This window comes from Piliocolobus tephrosceles, chromosome 11 (genome assembly GCF_002776525.5).
Source record: "Piliocolobus tephrosceles isolate RC106 chromosome 11, ASM277652v3, whole genome shotgun sequence".
Classification (NCBI taxonomy): Eukaryota; Metazoa; Chordata; class Mammalia; order Primates; family Cercopithecidae; genus Piliocolobus; species Piliocolobus tephrosceles.
In genome coordinates, this window is record NC_045444.1 from 111,346,811 (window position 1) to 111,369,789 (window position 22,979).

Below are 22,979 nucleotides of genomic sequence, written 5' to 3' on the forward strand. Positions count from 1 at the left end.
TTTGTTCATTCATTCAATGAAAATTAAATGGGTACTTCCTATGTTTCAGTCACACAGAACTGAAAAAATTCGAGTGAAGTGCTTTCCCTCATTGAACTTACCTTCTGGTGTAATGAAATGTCAGTAAGCAAATAAGCAGAAGGATAACATATGTAATACACACACACACACACACACACACACACCTATATAGATATATAAATAAAATAGATGTGTAATATAATATGGCATCATGCAGTGATAAATGTAATTGCATTCCTGCATATGTTATCAGGACTTACTGCTTGAGGTGTGTCACTTGTTTTATTTGCATGTGCCATATTTGGTTTGTTTTTTTTTCTGTGCATCCTTCCCACAACGTGGAAGCTTTTTGAAGACCTGAGCCACATCTATTTTCAGAGTTTGCTCTTTTCACAATGGTTTGCACATTGCAAGTTGTCCAATATATATAGTATTTGCCGAAGTGAATCCCATATCTAAAAGTCACTGCTTAAAGCTCCACATGAACATATCTTTGTAGTGTTTCTTCTGGCCACATAGCTTATGCAGGTAGAATAAATGTACGTATGTGGTCATGTCTACTTTACATATGATAATACATCATTTCTGTGGGCATCTGTCTGTAATTTTGGACTCCTCTGCCACAAGTTAAACTTTACAATTCATTAGCTCTGTGCCTTGTGAAAGACACTCTATCTCTCTGAATTTTATTTTAATAAATGGAACAATCATAATTCATGTTCCATCAAGTGCTGTCAAACAATATATTAAATGAAGAAAACCACAAGTATAATTTTGGCTCTTATTATTCTCAGAAATGAGATTTTCAGAGCTTGAGTTGCGAATGTGAGGCTTACAGGTCATATTTGGCTTCTAGATTTGTTTTCCTTGTAATGTTCTTTCCCCTGCTCCCAATTTGACTTGCTTTCTGTAGGCAGGCATTCTCCACATCTACACAGTCCAAGCTGCATCTATTTCTCACATCTGGCCTCTCTTCACACATGAGGGGGCTGCTTGACCTACAGGAGGTATCTGCGTTTCTAGCCTTTGGTTAGTCACATGAAGCCATTGTCCTGGAACCCATATCCACATGGTGGTAGACTCAGCACCTAGAAGGAAACGAACCTTGTCCACCACACTGTCCACACCCATGTAAGCCTGTCTAAAGTGACATCAGCTATTATCATTACTGAGATAGGGACCTAAAACAGATGGGATTCTTAAGCTGTTCATTCTCTTCTACAGTGGCAGAACCTGGAATGAATGGATGGATAGATGAATGAATGTGAGAATGAATGAATGAATACATGAACTGAAGGAACAAGATAGGATAACACTGGCCTAAATATCCCTTAGTCCCAGAAACAAACAAACAAACAAACAAACAAAAACTTGAAGCAGCAAAAACCAAGTTCTCTTCCAGACCGGGAGCATAGGCCCATAAAAAATATCTAATACTGTTTGATGATGTTATGAAAAAGTAGAAAATCATGATTAGGTTTTGTTTTGTTTTGTGTTTTTTTGGGCCAAGATTCAGAAATTGTCAGTCATAAACATTACCTAAAGTCTCTGAGAAAGCTGGGAAGGAGTTTCTCTCTACTTAAACCACCCTTGTAATATATGTCTAAGAATTCCAAATTATTCTAGGGAAAATGATGATATGGATTGAGTCTGAATGAATCAAACTGAAATGGCAATTCACTAAAGATTGCTATGAACTTGAACTCCCTAAGAATGCCGGATGCTAAGTAGTACTTTCTGAGGCAGAGACTTTGTTCCTCTTTTTTGTTTGATTCAACAGAACCTGGCAATGATTCTACATAAAATTGGTCTGATTCATCCTAGTTATTCATTTGCTCTGTGCTTTTGTGTGTACATGATTCATCTTCAGGCACATTTCATGCCTGAAAGCTTACTAGAGCAATGGTTAAACTGACATTATTTCACTCAAATTCTTCTCTCCAGATGTAAAAACTTATACATCTGGAAGAACTATAAGCAAATATGTAAGAACTGGGACCCACACGCAAAGTGACAAGTGACCCAGGGTCTGTCTCCCCAAAGTGATCCCAAGAAACTGGTCCCTGCCTCTACAAAGGATGTAGAGAATACTGGATAAAGCTTCTTGATGAACAGGAATATAAATGCAGGGATAGAGGTGAACTCTTTAAAAGATATATGTGCCAGATCCACCATGGGGAATACTACAGACAGGCCCAGCTTTTTCTGTACAGACTTACAGCCTGAGCTGAAAGAGTTCATCATTGTTTCATGTTCCCAGAGCATTCCATGGGCTCTGCCATTCATACCTCCATTATCGCTCCATTCGTACCTCCATCATCGCTCCATTCATACCTCCATCATCGCTCCATTCATACCTCCATCATCGCTCTTGAGATATTGTGTGACAGTGAGCAAGTAGTGATGCCCTTCTCTGATTCTGACTTCAATAAAGAATTGACTTCCCCACACCTAGATGTAGTTTCTGGCATGTCATAGGCACAAAGTGGGTTTGTTGAATGCATCAGTAGATTAATGACTAAAGACATAGATAAATTAACACACTTTGGAAAAAATATCCCGAAGGTAAATCAAGGTTTTCTAGGAAGGCTTTCCCATAATGGAATGTCTATATCCTAGGTTGTGACCTTTGAAATTAATGGAAGAATTAGGGGAGAAGGGCTAAATACACTATCTCCCAGTTCTTTTCTCATGTTAGTACATCGTTCTAGTTTTACAAATGAGGAATCTGGGATCAAGTTGGTCGAGTAACTTTCTCAAAGTCTTCAGATAGTAAATGGTCAAACTAGGATTTGAATGCTGAGCTGCGTGAATCCCAAGCTTGTGTTTTCCCTTCAAGACTCCTTTTTTTCCATGACAATGTTTAAGCAGAGACTGAAACACAATCTATGTAAGAGATGATGGAGAGGCAGTTCCTCCATAGGAAGGTCAGATTAGAGCAGTAAGTTCTATGATTATTTGAAGAAGAAAAATATTGCATATTAACCTGTGTTTCTGGAAACTTAATATATAACAAAAGACTACAATGATGTGTCTTAAAAAATGATGACTCATTTGCTGGAGAAAGCTTTCAAGTACAAATGGAAAGGATAATATTTAACATTTTCAGCTCAATGTCTATAAAGCGCAGTTATTGATCTTTATTGCTAACGTTTTACTTCATGTTTCTAAGGCCAAAAAGTGTCCTTTGTGATCAACGGCAGAAAACAATTTCCACCCTCCATTAAGGTCATTATTACCCTTTCCCTATGAAAAGCTGGCATCTGTGTTAAAATGCAATTATCTTTCACTTGTAGCAGAGTGCTCAGAAACAATTAATTCTTCCCTTTTAAAGTTCAGCTTTATTGCTTCCTGGAAGAATTCCAGATTTTAACAGATAAACCATCCAGAAATAGGCCGGGACTAAATCATTTAGACTGGAGAGAACTCTACTTGCATCCGCATATCCAAGGGCCTCCAGGAGTGGTCTATGATGTCATCTCAGCTCGTAACAAGCTAGGTGAATGCTGAGGTTTGAGGGTAACAAAAAGTACTTTTCTACTGGCCTGTGACCAGAAATAGAGTCCTGGACCTCAGTGAGCCAGTGGCATTGTGAAATTTGAGGGAAGATTGCTAAAACACTTTTGATTGCTCCCATGACTACATAAAAGGGAATAAGGTTAGTTATGTCATCAGAGTAGGAAGCAGTGTTTTGAAAGTAAAATGTCCAAATGGGGTCTATGGAATGACTCTGCTTCCATTTGCCACTGTGGCCCATGTTGAATTTCATACTAAAGACAATAATTTGAAGACCAAGAGTTGACAGAACATCATTTGTTAAAAGCACTATGTCTGTTTTTGAAATTAGACTCTTTGGAATCAATGGAATCCTTGTCTTTGAAGAAAACCACCTCTTAGAAGGAAGATGCTGCATATGTACACGGTCAACTTACTCTATCATTATTACCTAATTATAAAATAACATATTTGAAGTGCATATGTTAATACTATGTCATTTACCTATTACTTTACTGAATTTCATTATCTCAGGGGTTCTCTACATGGCAGCAAACATGGGTGTTAATTTTCTCATTCTCTTTGAATAGCTGAGACTTGCCCCTGCCACAGGGTCTTTGCACTTGCTGCCTCTGCCCATTCTTTTTTTGTTGTTTGTTCGTTTGTTGAGACAGAGTCTTGCTCTGTCACCCAGTCTGGAGTGCAGTGGCATGATCTTGGCTCACTGCAACCTCTGCCTCCTGGGTTCAAGTGATTCTCCTGCCTCAGCCTCCCCAGTAGCTGGGATTACAGGCCTGTGCCACCATATCTGGCTAATTTTTGTATTTTTAGTAGAGATGGGGTTTCACCATGTTGACCCAGCTGATCTTGGACTCCTGACCTTGTGATCCACCAGCCTTGGCCTCCCAAAGTGTTGGGATTACAGGCGTGAGCCACCACGCCTGGCCCTCTGCTCATTCTTTAGTCTGTAGATCAAATTACCTCTCTTCAAAAATGCTCTTCTCTCTTATTTATTAATATTCCTTTTCAGCCTCACCACTCTTCTGTCTCCCTTATGTTTCTCTGTTTATTTTCTTTATTGAAAAATTTAATAGCTGATTCCATTCTGCTTATTCATGTCTTTGCTTGTTTCCTGTTTTCCTTTCTCTCTGGAAAGTAAGATTTGTGAAAGCAGAGATCCAGGCTGCTTTGTTTTTCACAGAATTCTTAGAGTCCAGAGCAGCTCTTGGCTCATATCAGATACTCCATGAATATTTGTTAAATATACTTTTCAAATAAAAAAAAAAAAAAAACCCAGGAGGAAAAGGGATTTCTACTCACCTGCACCACTCCTGTACAGGAATCCAAAAAGATGCATCCTTTGGGTTCTTTGGATATTTTCTCATCTTTGTAAAAATTCATTATGTAGGAGTTATCTGGCAACTGAGTCAGCTGGAAGTAGCGCTTTTTGAATGACTAAAAGATATAAGGAGATATTCAAATTGTAATGTGCTCTTACTCATAGAAATTAGAATTATTCTAATTCCTTCAGGAGTGCTATATTTCTAGGACTTTTTTTTCTGGAGAAGAGCATCCCTACTTCCTCATAAATAAAATATTACATGAAACATAAACTCAATGAAAATGGCTCTTTTCTGTGCTGTGACCAGAGGAGGGAGTGTTAAGAAAGGTGACAGAGACAAAGATGAGTCTTGATGTCTCCTTACCCGAACAGTAACGGTGTTGTTCACGGTGCTGTTAAAATTCCCCTTGTAGAGCCAGCCGGACTTGAAAACACCAGTTCCTCCCGCTCCTCCACCCCCCTTGGAAGACGAGTGGGAAGTGGTATCCTGTTGGAAAGGCATATTAGCATGACAGCCATCTTTTGTGGACCCTAGACACTACATTTAAAAAAGAGACTCCTTTTCTTCTCTTTGACTTATCTTAAATAAGCATGTTCAATTTCAGAACAAACGTGATTCATTTTGACTAAAAGCCCTACCACCAACAGCTACTACAACTTACAACAAACCGGTCAGAACTCAAAACTTTTAGTGCAAGACAAACTAATTATCCTCATGTTTTAAACATCTCACTTTCAACTATTTACTTACCTCATCCTTATCAGCATCTTCATGGTCAATCTCAAAGGAATGTGAAGGAAGCTTCTCTGGTTTGTATTCTGCTCTGATATTAAAAAAGAAAAAAAAGCATCTGATTTATCATTGGAGACGGTTTTCATTTTAAATTGCTCCCCAGGTAACAATAACAACTATGGTGCTGGTATTCTTACAGATTTTTGTAAAATAATGTAATCTTTTGAGTGTCTCATTTCCTTTGGAAGTATTAACTTTCCTCTACCATGATATCTTATCTCCTGTCTATAAATCTCTATTTTAAAGCATGGAGTTACTAACTAACTAACTATATATGTATATATTTGAGACAGTCTCACTGTCGCCCAGGCTGAAGTGCAGTGGTGTGATCTCAGCTCACTGCAACCTTCACCTCCTGGGTTGAAGCGATTCCCATGCTGCAGCACCCCCCCACCCCCGCCCAGTAGTACCTGGGATTACAGGCATATACCATCATTTTTGTATTTTTTTGTGGAGATGGGGTTTTGTCATGTTGATCAGGCTGGTCTTGAACTCCTGGCCTCAAACTATCCTCCCGCCTCGGCCTCCCAAAGTGCTGGGATTATAGGCATGAGCCACTGGCGTTTGGCCTTCTAATTACATAAACTTAACACATACCTTTTTGAGTTAGATGTAGGCAAGCAGGACAATTTGAAAGGTTGGGGAGTTTCTATTTTCCTTCCCCCACATTTGTAGGTGGAATATTAAGTGGTGATATTTTCATTGTGATTTCTGTGTCATCTGTATGTGACATACTCAAGGGTACACAGTGGTCATTGGAAGAGTCCAGCCCTGAAGAACCATGATCCTGAGAACTAGTCTGTACTATGGCCACTAGGCTGTGCTGCTCCCTAACCATGGCCTCCTCAAAAATGTGCACCAAAGGGACTGGTAGCAATTACACTCACTTTGTGCATTTCCATGGTATCCTAGAAATGCCTATTTAAGTTGCAACATCTCTGGCCAGAGACGCAACAGTGTGCATCTGGTTTTATAAATGGTAAAATAAACCATAAATAAGTTTTCTTTGACCTGATTCTATCTCATAACTAATGGTTGAATGGAAACCAGACAATACCATCCAAAGTACGGGCATTTCTTGACGTCTCGCTGTGTGGCCCCCTTTACTATATAAAATCCCATATAAAAATTTCATGGGATGTTTTTCTTTTGTAAAGTAAATTTTATTGCGTATGCCTGAGGTTTACAACATGGTGGTATGGGAAGGATACATATAGATAGTAAAATGGTGTTGTAGTGAAGCAAATTAACATAACTATCATCTCAATAATTACTTTTTTGTAACAAAAGCAGTAAAAGCTACTGATTTAACCAAAATCACTAACTTTATGATTTCACTAACTTTAGTCCTCTTGTTGTACATTAGCTCTCTAGACTTCATCCTGCACATGTGCTACTTTGCATCAGTTCATCAACTCCTCCCTGTCTCCTCTCACCCCTGGTAACTGTTGGTGAGAATGCAGATTGCTACAGGCATTATGGAAAACAGTATGGATATTTCTAAGTAAATTAAAAATGGAACTAGCATATGACCCAGCAGTTCCTCTTCTGGGTATATATTTGAAGGAGATAAAGTCGCCAGCTTATAAAGATGTCTGCACTCCCGTCATCATTGCAGCATTATTCATAGTAGCCAATATATAGAAACATTCTAAGTGTTTAAAACAAGAATGGATAAAGATAATGTTGAATATATTAATATATGCCTCTGTGTGTGTATGTGTGTCTAGCATTCTCTTTATTCCTCTGTCAATGGACACTTAGGATGTTTCCATATGTGTGTGTATGTATACATGTGTGAATATATATGTGTGTCTTTATATTGTATATGTGTGTGAATATATATGTGTGTGCATGTGTGTATGAATATATGAGTATCTGTATATATGTGTGTGAATATAGGTGCATGTATGTATATATGTGTGTGAATATGTGTGTGTGTATAGCATTCTCTTTATTCATTCCCCTGTCAATGGACACTTAGGATATTTCCATGTATATGTGTGTATATGTGTATATGTGTGTGAATATATGTGTGTATATATTTATGTGAATAAAATATATGCATGTGCATGTATATATGTGTGAATATATGTGTGTATGTATATGTGGTATGAATGTGTATGTATGTGTGTGAATATATGTGTGTTTGTGTGTGTGAATATATATGTGTGTGTAGGTATGTGTGTGAATGTTTTTGTATGTATGTGTGTGTATATATGCTTGTATGTGTGTGTGAATATATGTGTATGAATATATGTGTTTGTGTCTGTGTGACTGCATATGTGTGTATGTATATAATGTGTGTGTGTGTAAAATGGAATATTATTCAGCCTTAAAAAGCAGGGATTCTGCCATTTGCCATGATATGGATGGACCTGGAGGACATTATGCTAAATGAAATAAGCCAGAAGTAGAAAAAAAAAACTTGTAGGGTCTCATTTATATGTGGAATCTTAAAAAAATCAAATATACAGAGATAATAAAATGGTATATGTGTTAAGATTATTTATATTGTGTAAAAGCAACCTCTGAATCTGACTGTCGAGAAAGAAAAGATCAGAGGCGCATTTAGTATTCACATCACAAATTATTCCCTATGTTGATGGTACTCCGGATAGGAAGGTGAATGATCAGGGCTCTTTAGGCTTAAGTATGCATCAAATTACTATGCTGTGCACTCACATAGGTGATAAGTAAGGACTTCCAAATACTCTTACCCTGCCTTCATTTTCAGCAGGGAAAGTTAGAGCACAAAAGGAACATTGGCTTCACTGTTAAACTACGAAAAGCCTGAGATCAGAAGCATGTTCTCCGTTCCTGATAAGAAGCGTTTTTTATTTGGTAAAATAGACATAACATGGAGATGTATCATTGTAACCACTTTTAAGACATGGTATTAGAAGCCTGCATTTAGGAAAGGTGAATCTTTAATAAGCACATTAAGTAAGATTGCTGCTATTTCTCTCTTCCAAAGGAGGTTATCTTTCCTTCTTGCAGAGCCTTAAGAGATAGTCAAGCCTATCAGTGCTGCCTGCACTGATACTAACTTGTTCTGCCTCTTTTGGTCAGGGTCAACTTTACGGGAGGGCAGAGGAAGCAGCAGAAGACATAGAGTTCTTTTAGGATCACTGAGAAATTCTTGATACCACACCAGAAATATTCCTTTTTCTCCTTAATGCCGTCTAACATGCTCCGAACAAGAAGCAGTCTCTCTCACCGTTTAATTTGACTGGCAAAAATAAAGCCTGCAAATACAACCCTTCCCTCTCTCCCCCTCCTGTGAGAGGTGACATGTTGCCTGAGATTCAGAGGAAGGTTCCAATGGTTGATTTCAGAGCAATTGCTCGAGGTACCTTGTCTGCAGAGAATAGAAGAAGAGTGTTCCACAATTCTTAAAATGATGGCACAGCAGTAAAGAAAGAACAGAGGAAACATCCCAAGTGAATGAAAAAGAGTGAATCGGGAAAACTAAGGAAGAGGCAACAAAGACAAACTTGAATGTGGAATGTCAATATTTGGCCCCGTGCTAGTCATTTCCCATCAGTTTCATTTGACCTTGATGCAATGGCATTTGTTTCTAAACCTCCTATTCTGTCCTCTTTGGCCAGCATGGCTTATCCTTCCTTCCAAAAGAATAATTTTGTAGGCATTTGTTCTCAATAACTGTGTATCACAATACAGGCGAGGCGTCTCATTAATGCCAATTTCTGCAAGATACTTATAAACAAGGAGGAGAGAAAGCCTTTCAAACTAGTAACAATGTAAAAACAAAAAAGTGAAGAAACAAAGTAAGGTTCTCATGAATTTCAACTTAAAAGGCTAAATGCTTGCGAAAGTTTTTTTTCACAAATCTCCCAATTGAGAAGTGGAAATAATGACTGAGATAGCCTATACATTTCACAAAAGTTTCACAAAAGCCCATAGATTTAGTGACTTATGACCAACTCAGCTCAGAATGCTGCAGAAGTATCTGTCACTGGAGGATGGCTAAACAAACTACAGTAGATCCACACACAGGAATGTTACTCAGAAAACAAAAGAAGCTACTGACACGTGCAACAACGTGGACATCACTCAGAAGCATTGTGCTGAGTCAAAAAAGCTAGAAACAAGAACACACATGGTATGATTCCACAGTTATGAAAATCAGAGCACTGATTGTCTCTTGGGGGAGAGAAAAGGAGAGGTGAGGGTTAACCAGGGAAGGGTGGCAGTTAACTTTTTGGGGTGATAACATTGTTCTGTTATCTCAACAGAGGTTTGAGTCGCACAGGTGTACTGTGGTCAAAAGTTATCAAACGGTTCACCTACAATTTGCACGTTTTCTTGTATGTACATGTTATATCAAAAGAGAAAAAATGAACTGCAGACATCTATAGCTGCATTTAAAGGTGTGCATTTCAAAGAGTTTAGAGAGACAGTGTGTTAATGTTTTAAATTCCACTTTAAAATGACCAAAAAATAAAACAAATTGATAGATCTCTAGAAGGATGTATGGATGTATGTATGGATGGCAGGTTGTGTAATAAAACAAATATAGCAAAACATAAAGATACATTCTAGATGGTGGGAATAATGGGATTCATTGTACACCAATCTTTTAACTTTTTCCTAGGTTTAAAATTTGCAAAAAAACTTTTAAAGTGATGTGTGAAAATTTTGAAAGTGTTGAAATTATATACATAGAGTGACCAAAAATGATGTCTTCTAAACTGATCCTTTTTTTAAAATAGTAAAGATAATAAAAAATTGTACAACAGATACATATAAGCTATTCTCAAAGTAAACATTGAGTAAAAATTTCTCAATGATTTTTCCCTGATATTTTTGAAGAATAGATGATTTAGAAAAGAGAGAAGAGAGCTTCAGACAAATGATTGGAAATGTTTTTAGGAATTTCCTAAATGTCATATTTAACACTATATTACAACTTATGACATCCCTATACTCTTTCTTTAATGAAATAAAACTTTATTTAAACATCCACTTTAAGTATTAATGATTCAAAAATAACTCAGAAGATATGAGACAGAGAATACCAATGAAGTCAATAGCAAAACTCAGAAGATATGAGACAGAAAATACCAATGAAGTCAATAGCAAAACTCAGCCAACCCCAGTAGTCCCTAGCCATATCCATGCTGATCTTAATCTTCATTTTAAAAATCTGTGCAGATCAGAGAGTGTCAATTTAAGTCAGATCTGGGGCTAGGGTTATAGTGCATGTAAGCGTGCCACTTCATTGGTGGCTTTTCTTAATTCTGAGTTTGCTTAATCAAATTCAATGTGCATTATTGAGAGCCATCTTAATTCTTGGGGGCCATTCTCCTTTGCCATTCAACATTCCAGTTTCCAGATATTACCTGGCATCCAGAAGAGCTGCCATAATGTCAACTGCATATCAGAAAATAAGTTCCTGAACCGCGGAAGTTTGCATTCTAGGGAACTAGAGAGTCAATCATGAATTAAGCATAAATAAGATAATTTCTCTGAGTGAAAATGGTTGTTAAGAAAATCAAGGCTGGGTACAGCAGCTCACGGCTGTAATCCCAGCACTTTGGGAGACTGAAGCTGGTGGGTCACATGAGGTCAGGAGTTAAAGACTGGCCTGGCCAACATAGTGAAACCCTGTCTCCACTGAAAACACAAAAAAATTGGCCAGACATGGTGGCCCACACCTGTAATCCCAGCTACTTGGGAGGCTGAGGCAGGAGGATCCTTTGAACCCGGGAGGTGGAGGTTGCAGTGAGCTGAGATTGTGCCGCCACTGCATTCCAGCCTGGGGACAAAGTGAGACGCTGTCTAAAAAAAAAAAAAGAAAGAAAAGGAAAGAAAAATATCAAAGAGAAGAAAGAAAAGAGAAGAGCGAAGAGTGATCCTTGTGGAAATGGCAAAGGCCAAGTGTAGAAAGACTCTTCAAGGATGGCCTTTCTTGGGAGGTAACATTTAAACTGAGGAGGAGAAGCAGCTGGTTGTGTGATGACCTAGGAGAAAATCCCCTGGCAGAGGGAGCTGCAAGAGTACAGGTGCTGGGGAGGGGCCAAGCATGGAGCATCCAGGAAGGAAGGCTGTAGGGGCTGGAAACAGTGCAGGAGGGAGGGCTGCGGGAGGGAGGCCTGTCCAGTGCCCCTGGGCGGGGAAGGCAGACGGTGCTTGGATCATTGCTGAGGCTTGAGGGCTACTGAAGATTCTTATTTCCCAATCCAGTTTTTAAAAATCCACAAGGCACAGCCTCCTGCCTTTCAAGAGCCATCTTCACGCTCAGTCAGATGTCTGTGGGGCTACTATGCAATGACTTTTCTCTTTCAAAGCTCATGAAAAGATCAGCACCTGTGGCTATTGACCCCAGGACCACTGTGTGATCTCTAAGAGCCTTGGGGATCCCAAGATAAAGGACTTATCCCAGACCTTACCCTTTGGTGTTTGCATCCAACATTGGTAGTAACTATAGGCAGCCTCATTTCTCTTTTCTCCACCCAAATGACCTGGATTTCCCAGTGTGGGGATGCCTGAGTGCCCCATCAGTTAAAATTCCCTCTCAGTTTGGGGTATTTTCCCTCTCAGTTTCCTAGTTTCTGCTATAAAATGGGGATAACAGTTCCTATTCCATAGGGTTATGAGTATTAAATGAGATAATGCATGTATGACACCCAGCACATTCTGGCTTACTGTAGACACTCAAGAAAATTCTCTTTTATTAAAAAAAAAAATCTGTTCTATTTCAGCCCAGCTAAGCTGGTCATACTTTATTTGATCTTTAGTCACAATTTATACTCTTATGAATTTTTCTTCCTTAACATCTTCTTTCTATCAAATCGACCATGGCAAAAATTTGTAATATGTCACACATCTCTGTATTTTACCCAGTGGATTAACAAAATCAATGGCATCATATATTTTTATGCTGCTTTTTTCTTCTGGGATCTCCAAGTTCAGTGGTGATTTCTATTGCTAGTGTGTAAAGGCTTACATTTTCCATTCTAGCCTGAAATCATCTATCTCTTCAGTATCTTCCTATGGACCCTTGCTTAAAAATAAAAAAAGTGAAAATCTTAAGGGTCAATAATACACATTTAAATTTAAAGAATAAATTTCACCTTTTTTTTGCTTTTCTATAATTGCACATTTTCATTTTGCAGTCTCAGCAACTCATAAAAAGAAATAAGCAATTTAAATTGGTAGCAGACATAGGAGAATTCTTCTAATCCAGGAGATATGAAAATGATTTACTTCCATTAGCCTCAGAAGACCCAAGTAAATTGTCTGTTTCCATTACTGACCTAAATACAGGTAGTCTTTAGAGGGGAATGCTTAGCTTTGTAAAATCATTTTAAAGAATAATTCTGCTGTTCAGTGCTCATCTTCATTGTTCTGGGGTATATCTGAAAGGGTTATATTTTAGAACTTCTGATTTTCAGTTTGAATATGCAAAGTTTCTTACTTTGTGGCAGTCTGATTCTTCCCTTTCTTGGTATCAACTTCCACTTTCTTTAGTTAAAGTAAGGGAAATTCTCAACATTATTTCAGTTAATTTTTTAAATTTCTTCTCATGAGATTAATCTTGCAAACTATGAGAATTGCAATTCAGCAATAATGTCCAGGACTGGTTCTTTCTCGAGATACTTTCTCCATTGTTTTAACAGAGGAAGAATATTGTGAATGTGAAATCTCTAATTTGCTTTCTTTCTTTATAGCATCATGAATATAAGGAAAGATGAATAGTGTTTGGGGATACAGACACTGAATACTGTAATGGACCTAAAGACGGTGGGGAACACATTTAGTTAACAGGACGGCTAAACACTGCTGTTCCATCCTCTCAACTTGAGATGCAGTCTCCCAACTTCTTAGACACAGCTTCCGAGTTGTAACCACTTCTCAGAACTATTTTCAGAAAGAGGAAGTCCTGATGTTAAAGGATGCTTTGCTTTTCAGTTGTGCCTACAAAAAGTGTGTCATGAACACCCAGACATTCTGAATGTAACAATTACTCAGGAAAGCTTAGGGTGTGGTGAACCTTCCCAACATGAAGTTGTGAGAGGTTGTCTATCAGCAGCGACTCAAGTCTAAAAGAATGCTCAAAGATCTGGTAAACGTTACTGTTCAGTGTTTTGAAAAAAAGATTTGCAGTTTAGAAGGGACATAATTTTTTTTCTCTTCACGGTAATGAAACCCCAAAAGAAATGGCCTCCTCCTGTCTTTTTCTTCAATTGCCACCCCTGCAGTCCCATTCTCCACAGAGTAGCCCAATAGTTCTTTCAAAGAGGTAAATCAGATCATGCCACACCACTGGTTGAAATTTCCCAAGGCTTTTGTTGGAATGAAAGTAAAATCCAGGCTCCTTTCCAGGGCACACAGGGTCCCTTGCCTAAAGTCCTTGGTTTCATCTTACTATGCCCCTTCCATCCTTAAGCTCTAGCCTTCCTGACTCATTCTGCTCAAGTGACCATACTGGTTCCCACCACTTCAGGGTCTTTGCCTTGCTGCTTCTCCAGAATCCTTTCCCAAGATGCCCGTGTTGGCAGCTACTGTTGATTCATATCCAAGATCAAATGCCACCTTCTTAAATCTAGTTCATAATTCCTCTTTCAAATTCCACATTCAGAAATTGAGAGCAGCGCTTCTAAATATACAAGTCTTGAAAGCATGCTTCTGGGTCCACAGGAAATCTAGCAAAGTGGTTCCCAATTCTGTACCATGCATCTATTAAAAATTAGATCCAATGTGTAACATCTCAGTGCTTCACTTGAGGAAAGTGTCAATAAAAACTTCACTTTTGATTGTTCCAAGTGTTTTTCTGAATTATTTACATAATCTTAGCTTCATGAACCAGTGAGTTGGGTAGTACCAGTTCAAGGGAGTTCTTTAAATATGAGCAAATCCAAACCCATCCAGGAATATTGTATTTTAAAATTTGCCATTTACTCCGTTCGTCCAATAAGTAATTATAGTACTGCATACCTTCTATGTGCCAGGCATTCTTCTTACAGGCCTGCAGGGTATTCTGCAGGGAAAAGTCCCTGCCCTTTGGGGATTTTTACTTTAGAAGGGGAAACAGATACTGAATTAATTTCTATTTTTGTTCAGGTAGTCAGGTGAGCTTTTCTGCGGAGGTGACATTTGAGCAGAAGCAGAACAAAATTACTTTCTCCAAAGGCTTATGTTCCTGAGACTCACGAACAAAATTAGGGGGTTTATTTTCCTTTTGGTTGTGTGTGTGCGTGTGTATATAGATATAATATATATTATATAATATATGTAATATATTATACATAAAACATGTAATATATAATATATAATATGTGTAATATGTGATATACGTTATATATAATATATGTTATATATATTTTATATATATATATTTAGTGGAAGTTGTTTATTTTCATGACTTCTGATATCATATCCCAGCATGAAAATGCATGAAACAAGTAACAAATATGAATGCTGTATTGTCAGAAAAACTATTTGGCCATATGATGCTTTTCTAATCCTCTTGTGCCTGCTATCGAAAAAACAGCTCACAAAATAATAACACAATGATAAATCAATGTCAAAACTACATTTAAAAATTAAATCAGAGTATATTTATATCTCAATCCAAACTCTGTGAAGATGCAAGCTACACATGTTGAACAAAATGTCCTATCTTGACTCTTACGTGTACATTTGGGAAAATGTGCCTTGACAGAAGATTAATGTACGTGTATTCACAAACAATGGCAGGACTAGAACAGAGGACGTCATCTATATTTGGAAAAGATCAATAAGTGCTCATCACAGGTTCTTACCGGGGTAGCTGTCGAATGTCTCCAGAATATTGTTCATATTTGTAGTTTACCACATGCCACTGGGAACTATAAAATTTACAAGCCTGAAAGAAAGAAAAATGACAATTATTAATATAAAATTATCATTAAAAGGCTGGGCGCAGTGGTGCATGCCTGTAATCCCAGCACTTTGAGAGGCCGAGGTGGGTGGATCACCTGAGGTCAGGAGTTCGAGGCCAAACTGACCAGCATGGCAAAACCCCAAAACCCCGCCTCTACTAAAAATACAAAAATTAGCTGGGCATGGTGGCAGGTGCCTGTAATCCCAGCTACTCGGGAGGCTGAGACATGAGAATAGCTTGAACCCAGGAGGCGGAGGTTGCAGTGAGCCGAGATCGTGCCATTGCACTCTAGGTTGGGTGACAGAGTGAGACTTCGTCTCAAAAATAAATAAATAAATAAATAAATAAATAAATAAATAAATAAAAATAAAAGTAAATCAGCTGCCTGAGCAAAAAGTACCATGAAGACAGGTCTTGTGCCTCTGGGGTGGTGTGAATGCTAGCAACGTAAAGGTAGGTAAGGAGATTGCTCTTTCTAATCATTTTCCATTTCCCATGGAAATCTAACCATTTCCATTCCATTCCTCCATTAAATAGGAGGAACTATTTAATTTATTTACTCTATTTTACTCTACCAAAAATACTAATGTAATCACCTCTGAATCCTACTGGACACACTGCTAACCTCAAGAACCATCATTTTTCAGCTTCCCTTGGCAAGCCCTGACATGATCTAAGAGTTCTTAGTAGGAAAAGATGTTATTATTTATATGAGAGCCTTTTGTCGTGATTTTAGCCCATTCCTTCTTGTTCTTACTTCAGTGACCAATCTTCCATTTTGTATCATTGCTCCTGTTAACCTGAAGCTAGCTTTTCAGTTTTATCCCATGCCTTCTAAGGCACAGCCTTTCTCTGTGATTATTCACAGGTTCTATTTTGTTTTATTTTATTTTTAATTTTTGTGGGTACATTGTAGGTGTATATATTTACAGGTTACATGAGATGTTTTGATACATGCATGTAATGTGTAATAACCACATCATGGAAAATGGGGTATCCAGCCCCTCAAACATTTATTGTTTGTGTTATGAACCATCCAATCATACTGTTATTTTTAAATATACAATTAAATTATTATTGACTATAGTCACCCTGTTGTGCTATCAAATAGTAGGCCTTATTCATTCTAATTATTTTTTTGTACCCATTAGCCATCCCCACCTCCCCTCCACCCCAGCCTCTGGTCATCACCCTTCTACTCCCTTTCTCTGTGGGTTGAATTTTTTCATTTTTGGATCCCATAAGTAAGTGAGAACATGCGATGTTTGTCTTTCTGTGCCTGGCTTATTTCACTTAACATAATGATCTCCAGTTTATTTGTAGATTTTATAAGCAGATGTGAATAACTGATAAGCAAAAATGATTTAGAAACGTTAATGGCACAAAATAGTTATATAGTGGTATGTAATGGCTGATTATATAATATTTATGGATGGCAAATATTTTCCAAACACCTGCCATGCACCCAGCACGGTACTGATCATAGATTTGTAACGGGATTTCACCTGATGACTTTTGAGACTCCTTTCTATTCTAAAATTACGTGATTCTGGAGAGTAAGCAGCTATTATTTGGATTATAGGAACACTTGTTCTTTAGCATTGGGGGAATATGAAGAGTAATAAACCTATTGCACTGTGAGGAGTAAAGACGTGTGATTGTCTTTGTAAGCAAGAAGGGAATAGGTAAGGTGCAGGACTGCTGCAGCAAAGAAAGTGCTAGCACTGCCTTTGCAGAAAGGATGGAGGGGTGTGGCCTAGTGGGCGTCATAGAAAGGGGGATGGAGAACACATGTTCCAGGCATGAGGCTCGAGATGCATGAAAAAGGCAGGCAGAGGGGATGGGGCTCTTGTGGATTTCTCTGGCCTGGAGTTCTCTCAGCACCACGGCTTTATTTGTTCAGGGAGGTGCCCACACACAAATTGGGGACTGAGGACAAAACCAGGGGTGACCCTGGGACAGAGGTGGGCGTTGGAGGATGACAGCTATGAATGCAGGACAAAAGGAGAGCTTGAAAATGAAACAGTGGCAAGACAGATGAATGTAGAGAAGAGTAGTAAAACGGAAGTCAGGGGATCTAGAAGTACTGGAATGGATAGGGAATTTGAGCAAAACAGTATGGTGAGCCGTAGCAACTTGCCAATGCCTGAGCCAATTCTGCAAAGCACGTGTTTCTGGAAATAAGAGGAAAATTGAGACTTTTCTTTTTTTTTTTTTTTGAGACGGAGTCTCACTCTGTCGCCCAGGCTGGAGTGCAGTGGTGAAATCTCAGCTCACTGCAAGCTCCGCCTCCTGGGTTCACGCCATTCTCCTGCCTCAGCCTCCCAAGTAGCTGGGACTACAGGCACCTGCCACCTCGCCTGGTTAGTTTTTTGTATTTTTAGTAGAGATGGGGTTTCATCGTGTTAGCCAGGATGATCTCAATCTCCTGACCTCGTGATCTGCCCGCCTCGGCCTTCCAAAGTGCTGGGATTACAGGTGTGAGCCACCGCACCTGGCTGAAAACTGAGCCTTAATACGCTCCTTTGCTGAAATGTTTTATCTTCATTTTGGATAAAGATGCCAGGGATTTAGACAAGGAGCATATAGGTCAACAGTATCCCAAGCCAAGGAGACAGAACTTTCATGGTTATAATTCTTTGTCATCCCCTCTCTCTTCTTTTCCTTTTCTTTCTTTCTACCTTGCTGTTGTTCTCAAATGAAACAAAATCCATTTTAAAATGGAAAAAGAAGAGCATAAAATCCACTCCCTTTTTGCATTCCCTTTCAATGTTTTTCTGTTGCATAGTTTTATGTAGTTCCCCTCTAAGTATTTATTTGAATATGAATATTGTTTTTTATTTACTTAATAACATATTCCGTAGATTTTTACACTTGCTTTCTAATTTTATGACCACTTTAACTAAGTAGAATAAAATATTATCCCCTAATTCACTAGTCTAGTCTTCTCATCTTGGAGATCATTCATTCATGAATTCATTGAACAAACATTGAGCCCTACTAGGTTACCTGGAGTTGTTCTGGGTAGTGTCAATATAGCAGGAAACAAAAAACAAAAGTCCATGCCCTCTTGGATTGACCTCCTTTTGAGGAGCTGATCAATAAACTAAAAACTAAGTAAATTGTGTTATATGTTAGAAAACGGTGGTGTCATGGGAAAAATAAAACGAAAGGGGCTGGGTTGGAGCAAGGGAATTAATTTATATAGGTTGGTTAGTATGGAGCTCACAGGAAAGGGGAGACTTCAGCAGAGATGTAAAGAAGAGAACAAAGTGAGTCATTTTTATGGCTACTTCCAATTTGGGGACATTATAGAAAAAAAAATGTCCCAGAGTATATGGTCATACATATGGCCCTCCTACTCTCCCCCCATACCATCCTATTTTGATTATTTTCTTAGGATAGAATGCTCAAAGTATTTTAAAGAGTCTTTGATAAAAATAGAAAATTGCCAAACCAGTGTATATTCTAAGTTAGCAAAATGAAAATAGAGGGTACGGCCTTGGAAAGTAGGTGATAGAAGGCTTTATTCTTGTCCTGGAACTAGGACTGACTCCTGATGTGATCTTGGTCAAGATATTTATTTGTTGGGATCTCAGATTTAGCTCTTGAGCATTCAGAATATTACACGGGATTGGAAATTTCTGCAACATAATTTCTATCTCCACACCTTCTGATCTGGAGGTTTTGATGATACAGATGCATTGACTTACTTACTGCCCTTTCTTGCTGTTGATGGTACCTATGCTTGACCTTGATAAACATGTACACTCATGCATGTTCATGCATGATGTTCACAATATGCTACAGGTGTAGCCGAATCTAAGATACGTTAGTCTTGAATTTCACTGACCAAAATGAATGTGGCACTTTCTTATATTAGTATGATATTAGTTAAAAAAAAAAAAAAAAAAAAAAACCTTATTTTTAAGCTGTGTTTGTCAGATACTGTACTACTAAGCATTTTGCATACAGTCTTAACAAACATTCTTTGAGATTATGATTCCCATTTTATAGATTAGAGAGGCAAGCAGAGATTCAGATCTTTGACCTAGGCCCCATAGGTGGTAGAAATAGAATTTCACACTGGATTTGTCTGATTCTAAAAGTCTATTTAGCTAATTTATAAATTGTTTGATGGTTGCAAACTTTAAAGATGAACCACACATTTGGACCATCATTCTGGATGTTTTGTATAATATTTCTGTTTCTGTTTTAGAATCAAGACAGAACCAGTTTTGAATTTTGGTTCTGCCATTTAATAGCTGTGGGATCTCAAATAACTTAATATCTCTAAATGCTTTTATATGCCTAAGTAATATCACCTTCACTAGGATCAAATAATTTGTGTAAAGCACCTAGCATAGTGTAAGCACTCAATAAGTACTTACTTAACAACATCCGTTTTCTCAGCAAGTTTTTCAATCTTTAATTCACATTCACAACAGTTAATAATAACAATTTGTATTCCTTGATTATTAAAAATGAAGTTTTTGAGAAATATATTAGGTCTGATTATCAAAGGGTTCTGTTTAATCAAATTTCTTCTGATTTTATTTGCTAGGCTTTATATATCTGGTGGTGGGTAGATGAGAATCAGAGTTAGACTAGATGACTCCTAAGAATGCTTCTAAATCTGTAATTTCTCTGGTTTTGAGAAAGCCAGTGCATTTTACAAACACATAACCATTTCTCCTACATAGTTATGGCATTTTGGAAATGTTACGCATAGAAAATTATTCTCTATTCTTTGTTCCAGCCCACACAGTCACTCTAAGGAGATCATTAAAAACTATTATAATTATGACTACAGCTCCTCTTTGTCCAAAAACTAAGCTGAAATGATCTGTTGCAAATTCAAAGTCACAGGCTACAACTCTGCTTGGTACAGTAAGACAATGACTCCAATTTTCCCTTACTGACTTTCCAGCCCACGGCACCTGTTTCAAAATGCCAGCTCCTCATCCCCTTTCAACTGGAGGCTGCCACAGACAGCTTCAAAGGCAAAGACTGTGAATATTGAGCAAGAGTTTTCTGAGATGGTCAATTACTCCAAACAGTGATGTCCTGGCTCACTTTTTTTTCATTTATTATGTTTGCTTAGTCAGCCTTTATGCTTGCCATCTCTGCCTGTATGTATTTAGACACCAAAAAACAAGCCTAAGTCAACATGGTCAAAGGCTTTTGTGCCATGAGGATAGAGTTCCCTAAAAAGTACAGTGTCCATGGTCCTGGGAGACAATAATAAAAATTCAGGCTCCTGGGTCTCACTTGAGATCCAGGGAATCAGAATCTCTAGAGGGAGTGCCCAGAAATCTACATTGTAAAAAGCACTGCAGGAGATTCTGAAAGAGATGGAGAAATGTTGCGACTTCACCAGGTAGATTCCATTATTCCACATGAGTGATAACGGGGTCCAGTCCTTGTCCGACCATGAACTGAGAGCCTTGGGGTCCTAGTTTCACACAGTGGATTCTGGTAGCTGGAATTAGCTTCTTATTTTCACTCATCTAGACATAGCCTTTTAAAAGGACATATCAACTCCAGTATGAGGTTTTATTTATAGTGGACATTCAATATTTATTTGTTAAATCAATGATCATCTATATCATTTTTTTCCGGAAATGACTAAAAATGATACTTTGAAAGTTCCAAAAATCTAAATACTTTAAAAATGAGTGGGCTATTATAAAGAACACCCTGAGGTGCTGAAAAGAACATATTTCATTATTCTCCTTGTTCCTCTGCTTCAGAGAATCATTAGAATCAATTCAAATCATGTTATACACTTCAAATAGCAATTTGGGTTTGGCAATGCAATTTGTTCATCTCGTAAAAGGTTGATTATTGAATTCTGGCTACATAGTAATAAGCAGGTAACAGATGGTTTTTTAAGATGCAAAATTATTTTTCTTTCTGGCTATAGAGGTTTATTTAATTACCTGACTAGTTTCTTGCTAGAAAGATTAATGCAAGCATAAACGGTGTTCATTTTGGCCCTTAGTCACCACTGGAAACAATTCTGTATTTGTAAAATGATGGTGGCAATTTTAGTATTCATGTCATTCTTTATAAAGTTGAGAAGTAATTGTGCCTATTATATAAATGTTGAAAATGAAGCATCATGAAATTAAGTGAGTTTAGGCAAATTATGCACTGCAAGAGTGGCCAGATAATTTATTGTTCACACTGAGATATTTCAGAGTAAAAGGAGGCACTATTAGCAAGGCTGAGCCTTAGAACATGAGACTACTCCTGCAAACCAGGATGTGTGGTCACCCAATACATTGACATTTTAGTGTAAAAGAGAAAAGGCACTGAAAACATTTTTTTTTTTTTTTTTTTTTTTTTTTGGTCTTCAACTAAATCACACTATGTGTTCTTTTAAAGCATAATAATTAGTTACTGCAGCATACAAACCAGTTGAAAAGTCAATAATATTTAAAAACTTGGTTGGCCGTGGTGGCTCACGCCTTCCAGCACTTTCGGAGACTGAGGCAGGCGGATCACAAGGTCAGGAGATCGAGACCATCCTGGCTAACATGGTGAAAACCCGTCTCTATTAAAAATACAAAAAATTAGCTGGGGTGGTGACAGGCACCTGTAATCCCAGCTACTCGGGAGGCTGAGGCAGAAGAATGGCGCGAACCCGGGAGGCGGAGCTCGCAGTGAGCTGAGATCGCGACACTGCACATAGCCTGGGCAACAGAGTGAGGCTCTGTCTCAAAAACAAACAAACAAACAAAAAACAAACAAACAAAAACACACTATACCACACTCTTGAGGGAGAAGTACAAATAATGTATTTGGGCAAAATAAATAATGTAACTATAAGTATGTCAGTTTCAGAAATCATGGCACGATCTAATTTAATAGATCTAATTTAATAGATCTAATAGTTTTTTAAAAATACTACTTGATATGAGGTAGTGTTACCACGTATATAAGCATGCATGCCCATTTGTAAAATATAATGTCATATCAAGAGCCAATCCAGGGGAAAATCATTTTAAGACGATTTTGTTGCTTTGAACTACAGTAGCCTAAATTTTCATTGAGTATCTTTATTCATGGTAAACCGAAAGTGAACCAAAATATTTGGTTTCTGTTTTCAAAATGTGCTGTGTTAAGGCAGTTGAAGAAATTATAGAAGTAGACTTTTTGGGCCGGGCGCGGTGGCTCACGCCTGTAATCCCAGCAGTTTGGGAGGCCGAGGCGGGCGGATCACAAGCTCAGTAGATTGAGACCACCGTGAAACCCTGTCTTTACTAAAAATACAAAAAATTAGCCGGGCGCGGTGGCGGGCGCCTGTAGTCCCGGCTACTCAGGAGGCTGAGGCAGGAGAATGGCGTGAACCCAGGAGGCGGAGCTTGCAGTGAGCCGAGGTGGCGCCACTGCACTCCAGCCTGGGCGACAGAGCGAGACTCCGTCTCAAA

At 38.2% G+C, this 22,979-nt stretch overlaps 1 protein-coding gene across 4 annotated transcripts in view; it reads right to left on the reverse strand.

Annotated features, from left to right (window-relative positions):
- The window catches only part of DOCK10 (dedicator of cytokinesis 10), a 279,809-nt gene that overhangs the window by 117,478 nt on the left and 139,352 nt on the right, over positions 1-22,979 (reverse strand). For all 4 annotated transcript variants that reach the window (XM_023222406.1, XM_023222396.2, XM_026454862.1 and 1 more), the window contains exons 4-7: positions 15,443-15,525; positions 5,610-5,682; positions 5,223-5,345; positions 4,837-4,971 (exon numbers count right to left, since the gene is read on the reverse strand). In XM_023222406.1, the coding sequence (XP_023078174.1) occupies positions 4,837-4,971; positions 5,223-5,345; positions 5,610-5,682; positions 15,443-15,525 (414 nt within the window). The remainder of the gene's footprint in view (positions 1-4,836; positions 4,972-5,222; positions 5,346-5,609; positions 5,683-15,442; positions 15,526-22,979) is intronic.